Raw genomic sequence first — 16,797 nt, 5'->3', positions numbered from 1 at the left:
TTTCCACACCTCATTCAGCCCCTTCCTGACCTCCCCATCTTCTGTCCTTTGCCACAGTTCCTGCCTGCTGTGCCATAGTAGTCTGTGAGCCAAGCCTGGTCTTCAGTGCTCAACCATTCATTCCACATATTCCTCTTAAGCCCCTGCTGTCATTCTAGAGAGCTGACCCATGGTTCCCCCAGCAAATCCCACCCTTCAGGGAAGGGCACCTTTATGACTCACTTCCCCCAAGCACCTCTTCCAAACACTTGCCACTCTCAAGTCCCTAGGCCCATTCCCACCCCTGCATCATCTTTTATTCATCGACTTTTTATTGAGCATATACTACATGCCAGAAACCATACATGGTTGGAGGTATAAGGGTAAATCTAGACACCATGCTTTTGCTCTTGGGATTCCCAGTATGACGGGAAGAAAGACCCAGAGAGAGACAGAGAGAGAGAGAGTCCTGTGAGATAAGCACTGTGCGTGTGTGCATTGTGCTCTGTGAACTGGAAGGATGTTAACTCTGAAGGTGTCAGGGTAACATTTCAGCACAACATGAGCACGGTTGCTCCAGGCAAACAGAGAGAACAGTGTCACGAGCAGGTGGACCTGCATGTGTGGAGAATGTGGTGAATCAGGGAAGATCACCCCATTCTGTGTGGCTGTGGTGTGGGGGCAGCCTCTGGAGAGTGGGGAAGACAGGTGCAGGCATGACCTTGGGGGCTGAGTGAGGAGCTTGCATGTGAGGAACCTGTGGGGCAGTGGAGAGCTATTCAAAAAAACTTTTTAACAGAATGAAATGAAGAGATATGTTTTAGGAATAATTGAGGAAAGGAGGACAGATTGCAGGGGATGCAGGAGGGCAGCAGAGAGAGCACTACAGGGTTTATTCTGAACATATTCATTGAGGGATGCCACAGATCCTACAGTGCTCTCTGCTGCAGGAGAGCAAAAGTGAATGGTTCTCACACCCAGCTGCTGCAGGGGACAAAAGCTAGAAGTAGCATATGTAGAATCTAGGTATTTAGCGATGTCCAGGACCTACCCTAAAGCAGTGTGGATGAAAGGGGACAGGCTGCAGCATCGCCACAACAAGGCTTTACCTCCCTGTTTTACTATAGCCTCACCCCTGCCCTCGCTATGTTTGCCCTAGGAGGTGGCCTCATAGTGGGAGGTCAGCAAGACTGTCCCAGGCCTTACTCCCAGCCACCTTTGCTGACAACTCAAAGGAAGGTAGAGGGAACCTTAGGTCCTTGGAGCCTGGGTGAGGGTAGAGTTGAAGCTGGGACTCTACGCCTCTCTGCAATTATGTCAAAGAAAAGACAAAATGATCCACAGGGTGAAAAGAGATCACTCTCAAAGTCGGCAATTTGTTTTGCTTTTTGTTTTATGTGAGAGAAACACTTGCCTTATAAAACTAAACCTAGGGATGGGGGTAGGCCCTGGGTGCCAATCCTCTGTCCCAATCCCAGTGATCTGACCCCCCAGGGGCTCAGTCCTGTGTGAGACCCACTTGAGTTGCTCTTCAGGCTTTCTGAGGCTAGGCCCCTTGAGGTGTCCTCAGACTCTGTCTACCCACTCCCACACTCGGGATCCTAATTTGCAATTCAGGCAGTTGAAACTGATTCAGAACGAAAAACAATTGACATCACTCCTTGAAAAAAGAAAATGATTTTGTCATTGGCAATATAATAAAGCCTAGTTCTAAAAGCAATCTGCCTCCCACCCAGAAGGTTTGCACTGGACAAGTGAGGGTTCTGTCCCCTCCTGCCACGCTCAGTGACAACATCCTCACTTGGTTTCCTCCAGGTAGGAAGTGACCAACACAGGAGAGGCAGCTCCTCCCGCCTATGCTGACCTGATCCAGCCCCACCTCTCCCTGTCCAGCCTTTACCTCTTCATGTGTATTCCGTAAGGAAGCTCTGTGCATGATGCGTATAAGTTGACCACCTTAAGTACTTTTCTGAGCCCCAAGTTGCTCTGGCCCATGCATTGGGTTAAAGGCAATATCTATCAAGTACTCTTCCTCCCAAAGAGTAGCTTGGAAGTAGGACTCTACATAAGCCTGTGGGGTGGCTGAGATCTTCCCCAGGCAGCCCCTGCCCAAACCCATTGACTCCCTCTTGTTCCTAGCACATAAGGACCCCAGGTCATAGCAAAAAGACAGAGCCTGGTTTCTGCTGGTTCTTGAGAACTCATGAAACCCTGAGGTTCATTTATCTGGAGTGTGTAGAGGCAAAGGAATGCTTTAGTGCGTCACCATCCAGCCCACTGCAGGCCAAATATCCAAGTGTGTTGGCTGGGGCCCCAGCACTGATCTGGGTTCCCAGTAAAATAACTACACTGTGCAGGTTAAATCCAGTTCCTGTCCTGGACTCCCAGTGCCTGGGAGAACTGTAGGTATCTTGGCTACTGGCAGGATTGCATTTGTCAAGCTAATGTGCTGCTGCTGTTGTCAAGGTTGCAGTATTTTCTGCATTGAGGACTATATCAAGTGTATGTCCAAGGCTCCCAGGCAGTGAGAATAGTCCGTCTCTGTGTCCCGAGTACTAATGACGGCCAAGCAACTCAAAAAGAAGGCAGGCAGCTGCCTCTGGGCTGGAGGTAAGGTCTTCACTCTTGACATCCTTCTGCCCATTGCCCCCCTTCCATTACCCCCTCCCTTTCTCTCTCCTCTTTTCCTCTCCCTAGCTCCTCCTGTTTGTCCCTGCTCCCCTAGCCTGGGCCTGCACCCTGGCTCGTATCATCAGGATCCTGAGTGTTTTGTTCCCCACTGATGCATGTGGGCATGAGACCGTCCACTTTCCTGTGATTTATTCACTGTCTTGGTTACACCTGAACAGAGGCATCTTTTGTACATGGCCTTAAGGGGGCTTGGCTCTCCAATCTCACACTAGAATGAATTGATGCTTTCCTCACCCAGCAAACACTGGCTGGGCCCCAGTGGAGGCCAAGTGCTGTACTAGGCACCAGCCCTGCACGTCCTCACCAGGACAGGGCTAATTCTCAGTCCCCTCCTGCCATTGCTCCCTGAGAGCAGCCTGGCTCCAGCTCTGTTCTAGTGAAGGGAGAGGATTCTGGTTTGGAATGCTGGTAGCCGCTGCCACATGGTCCATATGTGACTCTTTCTTTCCTGATAGAAAGTTATGACTTAATTATTTGAGGAGGAGGAGCTGGTTCTTTGCAGTTGGCCAATCCTGGCCTTGCACGGGCCTTTGCTGGCTGGGTCAGGTTCCCCTCCCTCACCTGATGGAGGATGCCCCGTAAGGTTAGCCTGAGGCCCAAGAAATGCCAAAATGGGTTGGGCCTGCTCCAAAAATAGGAGTGACCTTGGAGGAGTCCTTTCCCCTTTCTGGGTTTCAGTTGCCTGGGTTCCTGCTGTAATTAGTATTAACTGACTAATGCCTGAAGGCTGGATGGTCACCTTTTTCAGCATGAAATCAAACCAGCAAGGAACACAGGTGCTGCTGGGGAAACTGGGGTCCCCGTCGAGGCTCCTGTTCTTTGCCTCGTCTGAGAGCTTAGAGCGGGTTCCCTACTGCCCACCTCCCTGGATCCATGAGCTCCATTGCTTTCTTGTCCACTCCCCACCGAGGCGGTGGAGCCTCATGCCTTGTCATCTCCCTCCAGGGAGCTCTTCACCTGGAGGCTGACCAGTACTCTCCCTCTCTCACCACATGTACTGTGATCCGATGGCCTCCCACGGGCCCTGACCATCAAGACTAAGAGGGTTGTGGGTGTGTGGAATGCGCTATGGGCCTGCAGGGGATTCATTGTTCCTAGGAGATCAATGCGCTCCCTGGTATCTCTCCTGCTAGAGCAAGGAGCAAAGTGCAAAAGCCAGCGTACAACCACGTTTCCTCTCCAGCGCTCACGTCCCTACGATGTGATCTCTGTGGCATGTGGGTCTGACTCTCAGGGTTTCATAACATTTCCATGAAGGAGGCGCTCACAGAGGAGGGCAGCGGACACATGGTGGCAATCAGGAAATTAGAACCGAGCAAATTCATTGTAGATTCATTCCTTGATACCCCACACCCCAGGCTGGATGTCTTTGTGTGTCCTGGAAGAGAAGATAGAAATAATTTAGCCTGATGCTTTCCCTAGTCTCCATTCCCAACTGTCACACAAAAGAAACTCAAAACACATGTGCAGTGGTTTCACCTCTTCCCATGTGAAGGCCACCCTACTATTGGAGGCATGTCGAGACTTGCCCAAGGCAGGAGAAGGGGTCACACTTGCAGCCCCTACAGCCCACTTAATGTCACGATGGGTGCTGTTCACTTTGGTATAATTGGGTTGTGGTCATGACTGTACTTATTTTTGGAAGCACATCTGTATTGCCAGCCCAATTGTTCTTCTCTCATGAGTAAGTGGGCAGTGTGGTTATTCCCACTTCACAGAGACGAGACTTCTTGCTGGAGTGCTCACAGGCACCGGCAGGACCAGAATCCAGGCCTCCTGGCTCCCTGGCTTTCCTGGACTCTGACAGCCCCATATGGTCGAGGGCTTGTTGACCTGACCTGTCAAAATACGATTTCTGTCACCAGAAAACAGGGAGATGCAATCGCTGGGAGAGGGATCACTTTTTCTGCTTTAGGAATGATTTCTTGTTGCCTCTGAGCAAAACCCCTGCAAATGATTAGCCTCCCCGGGAATAGTAGGAGGTAGCCATGCACATGCGTCAGCTGGATAAGGAGCCGATGCGCCTGGGTAAGAGGCAAGCTAGGCTGGGTGGAAGAAAGTCAAGAACTCTATGAAATTTAAAGAGACTGAATCTAGGATTTAAATCAGATAAGACTTGTGAAATTCTCATGTCTGGTTGGTATCCCTTGGGGGATAGAAAGAAGTCAGTATTACAAATTTGAATTTGTAAACTATGGTCTGGAGTGTGGAGCTTCTGAGAATGCATTTGCACTGCTCAGATATTAATATTGATGTAGTAGGTTAGGAATTAGGTGCTGAGAATAGAGTGATGCACATGATGAGTTCCTGCCCTCACTGCACTTCCAGTCAAACATAGAACACAGCAGTTAAAACTGAAACAGAGAGAAAAGTGACATAAAAGGGCTAAGAGGGGGACACAGCCTGAACAGATAAGCTAGTCTGGGAAGGGAAAGGAGACATCAGGGAAGGCTTCCTGGAGGAAGGGACATTTAAACTTAGACCTAAAGGATTAATAAGAATTAGTGGCTGGGTGAATTACACCTGTAATCCCAGTACCTTGGGAGGTTGAGGCAGTAAGATTGCTTGAGCCTAGGAGTTCGAGAACAGCCTGGGTAACATGATGAAACCTATGTCTACAAAAGTTTAAACAAAGAAAAACCTAGCTGGACACGGTGGCATGCACCTGTAGTCCTGGCTACTCAGGAGGCTAAGGCAGGAGGATCTCTTAAGCCCAGGAGTTTGAGGCTGCACTGAGCTATGATCGAGCCTCGCACATCAGCCTGGGTGACAGAGCGAGACCCTAGTCTCAAAAAACAACAATAAAAAAGAACCAGGTGAAGAGAAGGGGGGCAGTTTCCCTAACAAAAGGAACAGGTTTTCCTGACAAAAGGAACAGCAAGTGTGAAGGCCCAGAGACAAGGGAAATGTGACATTATCTATGGGCTGAAAGATACCTTTTATGGCTAGTGAGTAGAGTTCAGCGAGACTGGAGATCAGAGGCTAGAGACAGTGAGAAAGGATGTCAGTTCCCAAGATGAGTAAAGGAAGCAAGGTAAATCCTTCTCCGAGAAACTGGGAAAATTAGAAAAACAGAAGCAAGCACTCAAGGATGCTCAAGAGTGCTCTGTAACAGGAAGCCCCATGGGAGATGACAGAGTTCGCTGGTGTTGGAAACATGCCTGATTTAGAACCCAGGCTCTACCTTCTAGGGTGTGATCTTAAGAAAGTATTTCAACTCTCTGCAAAATGGAAGGAAGCGGAGGAGAATGGGCACCTGCAGGGCACCTACTGTGCACCATGCACTGTGCTGAGTTGATTAATCTACTGAGAATAGTTCCACCTACCTCACAGTGTAACTAATGAAACTTCAACTTAAACATTGTTGAATGTGTATGACTATGCCCAGCACCCAGGAGGCCCTCAATAAAGGCTAGCTGAGTTGGACTGTGTGCCTGGGGAACAAGGCAGGGCTTGGTGCCAGAGACAAAGAAAGATCCTGTTAGCAATGGGAGCGTGAGGTCAGAGTCAAGGCCACCAATGCACATAGGCTCCGCCTGAGTGCCAGCTCCAGGTGCTTGGCAGAGGCTCTCAGGAGTGCTGTTTTAGAAGGACTTTGATTCTCCTGGCTCATCAGGAGAGAGTCATGACTGATTATCAATGTCTGCCATAGGCACAAAATGGAGTGAAGTAGTATATATGGCACACATCTGCCATTGCTGATCGAAAGCAAGATAATACAGACTCCTGTGGCTACAAGCCAAGGATCTTTTAAGCATCCCTGCCATGGGCTAACCCTGCAGGTAGAAAGTAAGTGGTCCCATTTATGGGTCCCAAAATTTGGCAGGAAAACTCAGGTCTGAACACTAAGCTGCCAGAGGACTTTCTGCATTCCTATGATTGCTTATTAAATGTGGGCTCACAGAGTTATTTCCCAATTCAGGGAAGGCACAGTGGCCTGCAGGCACCGTTCAATAAGTACTCAAGCCAGTGTGGGAGAATTAAAGATGCAGGCTCTGCCTCTCCTCTGAGAAGCTCAGACCTGGCTGGGATCACTTCCCTTCAGAACACAGCCCAAACAAAGTAAGCCCCAAATAGGGCCTCACCTTATTTAGCCACTGAAGTCATAATTGCACTGATTTAGATTTTGAAAGAGGCCACCATCTTCTGCTATCTCAGATCTCCTTCTTTAAAAAGAGAAGTTTCCCCTTGAGTCTACAAGGGTCAAATGTTGCAGGAGTCGTTTAAAATCAGAAGGATTTACACACCTGCTACACATGCCCCCTGGCACACTTGTGGACCAGAAGCTGGACTCAGCCTTCAGCCTAGGCAGGGGCCTCTGTGCAGCTGGTGCTATGCCCGCGGCCACCAGCTCCCAGACTTCCCACGCAGGGACCCAGATGCTCCCCTTCCCCAGCTTTGCTGATGTGGAGCTGGAGTTCCGACGAGGCAGCCGGAATTTCTCTCCGTGCTATTTTAGTATCGCTGAGAGGCATGGGAAGGCTTTGTTCTCCCTGGCTGGTTACGTAATTTTCAAAAGGAAAACAGAGCAAAGCCCGAACGCTCCTGGAGTTTGCTCTTTGGGGAGGAGGGAACTCCCCACCCAGCATCTGATGTTCCTTCTGCAAACTTCTCTTCCCTCCCTCAATTCTTTCCTCTAACCACTCCACCTCAGGGAGGTGAAGACAACAGGGTCCCCTCCTGTTTCTTTCTCAGCAGTGTCCCCACAGGCGTGTTCTTTAGAAAACTGTATAAGGGAAACACAACCCAGGGTGGGTGGCATCACTGCCTCCCAGGGACCTTAAGATGTTTACAGTCATCACAGGCTCACACGTCCCAGGGGGAGAAGGCTCACCTGAGGCCCATCATGGGCAGCAGAGCCTGTCAGTGGTTCCTCTGCTTGAGATGTATTTATTTTAGACTAAGCTGGGCTTTTGGCTCGGGTCGGTTGGTGTCCTGCTGGCTGGTGTGTGTGAAGGGTCATCCCAGGTCCTGGGCTGGGAGTGGTGCTGGCCATGAGAGAGGAACAGGCATAGGGACTGTAGCCCAAGGTTGGCATCATTGGCAGCACCATTAGGAGCAGCCATCTGCCCACATATCAGGGTTTCTGCAAAGGAAAATGAGTTCCTGAGCGTGCACAGGTCACTCCACACGAACCACTGCAGCCTGCACTCCTCTGGGGTGGAGGGAGCAGCGCTTAATTTCAAAAGCCGGAAGGCCAGGGAGAGTTGTTTTTCCTAATTCCTGGGGGTCCCCCTGCCGCCGCTGAGAGTAAGACCCAGCTGAGTCTCAGTGGTAAAGATCAGCGATTACACAGCAGTTCTTTACTCAGGACACATCTCTGGTCATTATGCTTTTGGGGGCCTGTGTGGCCTCCTCCCTTGAACCCCTGCTTTTAGCCCCTACTCACTCTGGAGGGACTTAAAAAACTTTCTTTTCTGGGCCTCAGGGATGCTTTTTAAATTTATCTTTCCATGTGGATTGTACTTTGTCATAACCAAAATCTTACTGCAAACATGGACCCATTCTTGTGTCCACTGATATTTATTTATTGAATCCCTCTCTATATGCCAGACACTGCCCTGGACCCTGGGTTACATCAGTGAAAACAGACAGGTAAGATTCCCCTCCTCCCCAGAGTTCTATCTGACTCTGGAATCTAATGAGATCCATGCCAGGTGAGACCCAGGACCCCAGACTCAAGGAGGACTTTTCAACGCCTCTTCTCTATTTTAGAAAGTCAAGAACTGCAGATCTCCAAGTCCTTCCTCTCCATTACTTAGCTATTGCTGTATAACAAATGTCCCAACATTTATTGGCTTAAAAACAGCATTTATTACCACGCAGCTCCTGCGAGTCAAGAATCTGGGCACAGTTTAGTTGGTGCCTCTGACTTGAGGTGTCCTGAGATGTCCATCAAGCTGTTGGCAGGGCGGTAGTCCACTCAGGGCTCAACTCAGGGAAGGGTTGCTTCCGAGCTCACTCACACGGTGGCCAGCAGGTCCATTTCTGAGAGCTCACAGGGATCCCCCCACAGGGCTGCCTCAAGAAGGAGCAGCAGCTTCCCCAAAAGTGAACAGGAGAGAGTGATTACCTCAGATGGAAGCTACAGGCTCTTTATAACCTGATCTCAGAAGTGGCATCCCATTCCTTTTGCCAAATTCTATTCTTTAGAAATGAGTCAGTGAGTCCAGCACCCACTTAAGCGGAGCAGATGACACAGGACCTGAAAACCAGGATCACTGGGGCATCTGGGAAGCTGCCTTCCACATCCTCCAGGAGCCTCTCTAATTGATGGGACTCACCCCACTTCCTGCTACACTTACAGTAGGGATCACACAGTTGACCCCTGAATGTTCCTGCATTGTTTCCATAATTACTGTTGTGGTTCCACTCCCCCAATATGAATATAAGCTTCTTGAGGTCAGAAGCCATGTGTTCTACCTCTTCTCACTTTCCATTTAGACCAACCATGTGCTGAGCAAGTTACTGTCAGATCGTCTCAGCCTCAAGTGAAAAAAAATGTAAAAGTCCAAAGCAAAAATGTCTTAAACAGCAGTAGGGCTTAACAGTCTCTCTTGGCAAGAAAGCTGGAGGTGGGTAGTTGCAGGCGTGGCTCAGCTCCTCAGCGATGCCAGCAAGGTCCCACGCTCCTCTGCCACCTCCCCACGTGGCCTCAAGACAGCTGCTGCAGCACCAACACCACTTCCTCTACAACTGCATCCACAAACAGAAAGTAGGGTTTCTTCTTGCTTGGGAAGGATACCTTTTCCCTTAGGACTCCCCAGCAGACTTTCCCTTACACTTGTTGACCAGAACAGGATCATATGATCACCCCTAAAGCAATCACTGCTGAGAGGGAATTGTATTACCACAGTTGGTTTAGATTCATGGTTCTCAACAGCGATGGGTTTGGAAGATGACATCGCCTTCTGGGACTCTGGGAAATGTGAGTCTGACCCAGGGACTAGGGAGAGCTATTGGCATTTAGTGGGTTGGGACCAGAGTTGTTAAACTTCCAGCAATAGTGTATGGTACAGTCCTATAAAACAGAGAGAACTGCAGAAGCTGAGGCCGGAGTCATTTGTAATCACCTGAGTGAGCTTGGAAGCAGATCTTCCTCCCTATTTGAGCCTTGAGATGACTGCAGCCCTGGCCGACAGCTTGACCTTGAGTCCGAGGCACCCAGCCCGAATGCCAACACCAATCCTGTTGAAAACTGCTGACTGAGACCTAGTGATTTTCACCCAGAGGTGTTTTTGTGCCTCCCTGACAGATGACAGTTGTCAGTGTTTGGAGACACTCTCAGTTGTCACAGCTTGGGGATGTGACTGGCATCTAGGAGGCTGAGGCAAGGGATGCTTCTGAGCATTCAGCCATGCACAGGATAGTCCCACTGCTAAGGATCACTTGGCTCAAGATGTTGACAGTGCTGAGGCTGAGAAACCCTGGTTTAGACCCATTGGGAGTCATTCCTGGGTGGGCTTAGCTGCCTGATGGCCGAACCAGACCTGGTTTCTTCGTGAGGAGGAAGCAGGAACGTTTCCTGGGTAGGTGGCCACAGTCAGTGTCAGCTACAGGCCGTGCTAGTCAGGATGCCTGCAAGTCAGCCAGCTCGTCCCAAAGATGCCCAGTCCCTGTGCCACAGGCTCCAGCATGGCTGAGGTTCACAGTTAAAGGTCAAGAACATGATGGAAGGTGGGGGTGTGGTTGTTTAAAATCAAGGGTTTTTTACTCCACTTTTAATATTATTTCAACATTCTATTTCTCAGTTGCTCTTTCCATAGAATGGGCTTACCGTGGCCTCCACACTGGGTTGAACACAGGCTGAAAAGGTGGCTGCCTCTTGCTTTAATTTGAGACATACCACAAGGTGTGCCTACCCCACATTTTTCCCTCACTGGGCCTGAAAACTCACACTGAGCCTAGATGGTTTGTGGTAAGAGTCACTCGCTGGGGCTGAGATCATATTATGGCAATTAGAGCGTGAGCGTTGGACTGGGACCGACCTGAGTTGACATTCCAGATTCTTCACCTGCCAGAGGGTGACTCTGGGGAAATCACTTCCCTGTTGGAGCTCCATGGAGAATGATATCAACCTCACAGGGGTGTTGCGAGACCCAACTGAAATAATCAGGTGAAGCGGTTGGCCTCTGGTAAACCCTCAGGACATGCAGTTCCACCATCTTCATCATGTCCTCTTTGCCGTCTCTCCAGAAGGCTTCTGTTAAAATGCAAGTGGGGTTGCGGGGTGAGGCACATCAGCCGTACCACAGAATTGCAGAACTAGAAGGGACCTTTAGGCCAGATTAGGTAGCTTTTGGAAAGCCGAGAGCTGGGTCCTGAGGGCATCAAATTTGCATATGAGCTGAACCAAGCCTCGCCTCCTAGGGTAGCTCCCTAGGAAGCCAGGCCTGGGATAGTGTCGCCAGGAGGGGCAACAGGAAGACTGAGTCCAAGAGGAAGGAGACAGTGCAGTGCAGGAGGAGCCAGAAAGGGGCCGGGTCCCAACACACTTCAGGGCCTGCTTGTGAATGAGCTAGAGGATGTTCCCATGGAGTCTAGAGCAGAGGTCCACGAACTGCAGCCCACAAGCCTAATCTGGCCCAGCACCTATTTTTGTAAATAAAGTTTTATTGAAATGCAGCCATGCTCATTTGTTCAGGTATATTGTCTGTGGCTGCTTTTGTGCTATGAAGGCAGAATTAAGTTGTGTTGAGTGGTTTCAACAGAGGCTGTATGTCCTACAAACATGAAAATATTTGTTATCTGGCTCCTTGTAGAAAAAGTTTGCCAATCCCTGGTATAGAGGGCTCCATTCACATAGACCACAGTGACTCATTAGGATCATGAGCCCTGGAGTCAGACTGACTGCGATGTGAATGGTGCCACCTAGAACTGTGCAGTGCATAGCCTGCTCAGCTGCAAACAGCGGCTCCACAGGAGAAGGGCTTCCTGTGAGTTTCAGAGTGTTCAGGAGAGGGGAAGAAAGCAGCGTCTGTGAAATGTCAGCACCTTGCTGGGGAGATAGTTCCTGTGGAAAGTTGACAGCATGAGGTTTGGGAGGATCTGAGCAGACGGGGAGGTAAGTCTAAATTTAGATTTTCCAAAGCCGATTTGTAAACCAAAGCCCCAGGAATCCCAGAAAGGGACAGTTGGCACACACCATCTCATCTCTGGTTTGCCTCCCATGTTAAAAGGCTGGATGAGTGAGAGAATAATTAATTGGCCTCAACTAAGCTGTTGCCTGAGAGTCAGTGAGAAAGCAGTTGAGAGCTGAAACTCCATTGTTCAGAGTCCTGAGGGTAGAAATTTCTATTCCTGTGTTTTATTACGATGCCCAGCCATGGAATCATGGGGACCTTGGCTGCCCTTGCGAGAGTTCCATGCATTCCTCTTGCTGGGTGTCATTCAAGCAGGATTGAACGAGTGACATTTCCATCTCAGACAGTGAATGCCACCTCCCTGGGTTTGAAATCACACCTGTGATTCAGAGCAGCTCTGAACCACCACCTTTGAGTTGAGAATGGTTGGGCTTTGCCCTGAGAAGCTGCACCACACCAAGAGCTGCCATAACCACTCCCCTGCCTAGGTGGACACATCCAGATGCCAGTCTGCTTCTCCCCAGGGCCGATGGGCCCACCCCTCTCAGCATATCATGTAAGAAATGGACCACTAACCTGAGACTTCTTAGGTGGTGGATGCCTTGTAATCAGCCTACCTAGGGAGAAAGGCAAAGGGCTTACAATGCAAATTACAGAGGAATTGGAAAGAATTCCTCTGTAAAGAAACAGAGGAAAGAAAGAAAGAGAAAATGAAGAGGCTTGAGAAGAGAGGCATAATAATAAACTCAAATGGGAACAGAGAAATGGTCAGACAAGAGGCTGCCTGATTAGAGCACTGAAACTCTAAGAGAGGCAGCATCTAAGCAGAAGATGTTACTAAAAGGATTGAAGTTCAGAAATATTAGTTGGTCTGAGTGGTTAGGGCTTGTTGTGAGATGTGCCCTTTGAACAATTTCCATGGCAAGTATCACAAGGGACAGTGACCACCTAGGAAACGTGGGCATCACCACTGTGTAGACATAATGAATGGTACTCAGCTCCTTCCAGTCCACGGATATTTTCTATGCTCTAGTTTGTGCCCTGTAAGCTACTTGTGAAGCTTACAGTCTAGTTGGGAGATGGACATGTACAAAAAGTTAAATAACAGCCCAGGCTAATGTATGATAAATGCCAAACACAGCATACACATGAGTGCCACAGGAGTTTAGAAAAGGGAGACATGTCATTGAGAACCAGGATGGATGCTTTAGGAAAGAAGTGAGACTTTGGATTCTGAATGATAGGATTTCAACAAATGGGGGTGGTGGGGAAGCAGGAGAATATTTCAGGAACTGGGAAGATACAAGCAAAGAAGCCAGGCAGGAAAGAGTCTATTTAGCGGCCCACAGGAAAGGTGGGATGGCTGGAATCGAGGCTTGCCACGTTGACATGGTACCTGGCCCCTAAAGCTGACAGCATGTTGGGAAGACCACTGAAAAAGAGACACACACACGGGATACAGTCCCTCCCATGCATTAGAGGGAAAGAGTTTTAAAAATAAATAAAGCACCTCTTAATTATTCGCTGATTATCTGCATTGCAGCTGATCTCAAGCAAACCCTGCATTCAGCTTGTGTGTGATGTCATTCCCTCTCTGCTTAGGTGCTCATTCCTCTCTCTGTTTACAACCCAGCAGGAGCTGGAGAGGAAGAAGGCTTAAGCATGTCTCTTCCTAAAAAAATAATAATATGCAATTGCCTCTTTTTGCTATGCCCTTGGGAGTCAGACCAGGCTTGTGGGGAGAAAGAGAAGCTTCAATGTAGTTGCCATTATGTGACTTGGGCAGCAGGAGTCAAGGAGGGAGAGAATGGGGAGCTGTGGAGGCTCTTTGATTCCCCTGAGTTAGGTATCTGGTCAACTTCGCTAGCACAGGCCATAGAATCTGGTTCACTGGGTGCTCCCAGCACTGTCTCTTAGTGGCTGGGCATCCTCAAACAGAGTAAATGGTATTCATTTATCCATTCATCAGATGGATATTGACCCTATCTATGCTGAAAGCACTAAGCTGGTGCTCTCCAAGCCTTGGTGTCCTCACCTGTAAAGTGAGAACTGGAATCAGAATCGATGTTTCTCAGTGGAAGTGCTGTTGGCATTTAGGGGTGGAGGGGTGGATGTCAGTGGATGTGCTCTGGGCATTTGGGCGTGGAGGTGGGAATGCTCAGTAGAATGGTTAGCAAATCCGGCCCTGCCGGTTAAATACCAGTAGTGACTCCCAGTCAAATAAGGTGAGGAGGGCAGTACCGTCTCCAGATAAGGACCATGGGCCTTGTTTTTTTAGATTTCTTCCCAATCTGAAATTCTGTAAGTCTATGGTTGTTTTGTTCCTGGACCCAGTAAAAACATGCAGAACAGAATTACCAAAGATCTGACAAATTATCAGAATCTTGAGTACATCTTATTCAAATGTAAGGGAATGTTTAACTAAACAGCAACAATAGGTAACATCTGTTAAGCAATTACTATGTTCTAGACCCTTGGCAAATTTCTTTCATTAGAAGTCTTTACAGAGGATCTGATTGTTTACTATTTCAGATCATCTGTGTCCCCTAATTTGCCCCCTTAATTTCAGAGCATTGAGTTGACTATCGTTTTTGCTTCATTTATCTTTGCAGAGTTGTGCAAAGTTCAGATAGGGAAGGGTCTCTACAGGAGGCTCTGCAATATGAGAATAAAGCAGCAGTCTGCCAGGTTCACTCCTTTGTGTTGGATACAGTGTTCTTTCTTTGTGTGTCCGTGGTCTTTATGAACTTAGAAAACCTGCCAGTCTCTTAGACGCTATATTACCTTACTTCAGAGATCTGAATTTACATTTCTAGTTTTGCAGGGTTTTTTCTCCCCACTTAGTTCCTATACCTGTAATTTGAGTCAACAGCCACCAGAGGGCAGGGACAGTGAGGTTTAGATTTGACCCATTGCTTTCAAGAGTGAGGTCACATCGTCAAAAAGAATACAGCTCACCATGCCAGTCTTGATATAGCACTGGGAACTCTGCACCCTGGTTTCTGGGCAAAGAGAGTCCTTTTATTATGGGTGGCAACATTATTTCCTTGTAATTTGGTACATGGGCTTCTTCAACCTACGTGGAAAGCAAGAGATACAAATGTCATTACATCAGTCCCTGTGAAAGCCTCTTAAAATGTTCAAAGACATTTGTAAAAGAAGGAAGAAAAGGAACCCAAGTGCAAAAACACGAGTATCGATCCTTTGTTTTCTGTCTGCAACTCGTTACTTTTTACTCTCACCCTTCCTAGCTAGCGCTGATGTGTGTGTTTGGAGAGCATAAAACAAATTAATTTTGCAAAGGTCAGAAGGGATAATTCTCCCACATAATTTGCACATGGTAACCTTGGGGGAGCAGGCACTGACATGAGGCACAGCATCTGATGGTCTTATCAAATCAATCCATCTTCTCTCTCTTCCAGGGGAGTGCTACGCACAGCAGGAGGGTGGCTGGGCAGTGCAAAGCCCGGAATCCCCTGAGCAAGCAGTGTTTCAGCTGGCTGGACAGATCAAATAACACTTGGGCTGGTTAACAAAAGACGCAAGTGGGAAGGTGTTGGAAGCCAGAGTGTGGAAATTTACCCAACGTTATTTCTTTAACAGGGAAGGAGACTTGGTCTGAAAGATGCCACATTCCTGCAGCCTCTCTGGGTGCAGTGGAATACAGTCTTGGGCTAGGTGGCGTGGATGAGCTGGCCAAAGAGGATGCTGCCCACATCCAAAGGCTCCAGAGGATCCTGGCCTGGCAGCTGAGCTCCCCTGCATTTGGAACCTCAGGCGTAACTTGGTGTAGAGCTCATGAAAGGTGCTTGTGTTTCTCCAGCTTGAGTTTCTCCAGCTTTTTTCACCAGTGCTCACCAGACTGGCTCAGGTTTTGGAATCTAAGGTGAGCTGGTAGAAACGGGAGAGGTAGAAAGAAGCCCCTGGATGCCTCCAGAATTCATTGATGGGATCCCTGCATACTGCTTGGAACACACAGAGAGGCTGTGACACAGCTGAGCTTTGGAGCATCTTAAGGAGCCACGCTCAGCAAACAACTCTTGCATTTCAGCCAGAAAGAGCCTCTTGTAACAAAGTATTCAAAGGGGAGAGTTTCTGCATCCTTTACTTTGCAGTCCACTATGGTAGAAAACTTGACATTCCATAGATAATGATACTGGGTTTTCTTTCCAAGATGCCGGATTTAAAAGAAATATGAGCCATTCTAAGCTTTAAGGAGGGTTCAGGAAACACAGGAATTAGTAGACAGCCCTCCCAATGCAGGTTAAGAAAACAGCCTGCGCCCCCAACTAGCGCAGCTCAGCGAGCATGGCCATATGCCATTCTCGTCTCCAGAGAGCTGGTGGCAGTGACCTCACTGGGAGAAGACGCATCCCTCAGCCGTGGGACTTGACAGAATGAGGTGTGCGAGGGAGGCCACTAGCCGAGACTTGGCCTTTCCTGACTGCCCCTGTGTTACCTGGGCAGCTCCAGATCACTGAGCCCACAATGGCTGAGAAGGGTGACTGCATCGCCAGTGTCTACGGGTATGACCTCGGTGGGCGCTTTGTTGACTTCCAACCCCTGGGCTTCGGTGTCAATGGTTTGGTGCTGTCGGCCGTGGACAGCCGGGCCTGCCGGAAGGTCGCCGTGAAGAAGATTGCCCTGAGCGATGCCCGCAGCATGAAGCACGCGCTCCGAGAGATCAAGATCATTCGGCGCCTGGACCACGACAACATCGTCAAAGTGTATGAGGTGCTCGGGCCCAAGGGAACTGACCTGCAGGGTGAGCTGTTCAAGTTCAGCGTGGCCTACATCGTCCAGGAGTACATGGAGACTGACCTGGCACGCCTGCTGGAGCAGGGCACGCTGGCAGAAGAGCATGCCAAGCTGTTCATGTACCAGCTGCTCCGCGGGCTCAAGTACATCCACTCCGCCAACGTGCTGCACAGGGACCTGAAGCCCGCCAACATCTTCATCAGCACAGAGGACCTCGTGCTCAAGATTGGGGATTTCGGGCTGGCAAGGATCGTTGATCAGCATTACTCCCACAAGGTATGTCTGG

At 49.1% G+C, this 16,797-nt stretch overlaps 1 protein-coding gene across 3 annotated transcripts in view; it reads left to right on the top strand.

Annotated features, from left to right (window-relative positions):
- Positions 1 to 16,797, top strand: part of MAPK4 (mitogen-activated protein kinase 4) — a 166,582-nt gene that overhangs the window by 86,439 nt on the left and 63,346 nt on the right. For 2 of the 3 annotated variants that reach the window (XM_030810422.1, XM_030810421.1), the window contains exon 2: positions 15,176 to 16,787. In XM_030810422.1, coding sequence (XP_030666282.1) covers positions 16,242 to 16,787 — 546 coding nt within the window. In that variant the 5' untranslated portion in view covers positions 15,176 to 16,241. The remainder of the gene's footprint in view (positions 1 to 15,175; positions 16,788 to 16,797) is intronic. The other variant, XM_030810420.1, reaches the window with a different exon arrangement.

This window comes from Nomascus leucogenys, chromosome 4 (assembly GCF_006542625.1).
Source record: "Nomascus leucogenys isolate Asia chromosome 4, Asia_NLE_v1, whole genome shotgun sequence".
Lineage (NCBI taxonomy): Eukaryota > Metazoa > Chordata > Mammalia > Primates > Hylobatidae > Nomascus > Nomascus leucogenys.
The sequence above is the reverse complement of the archived record's forward strand: the minus strand, read 5'-3'. Positions and strand labels throughout refer to the sequence as shown.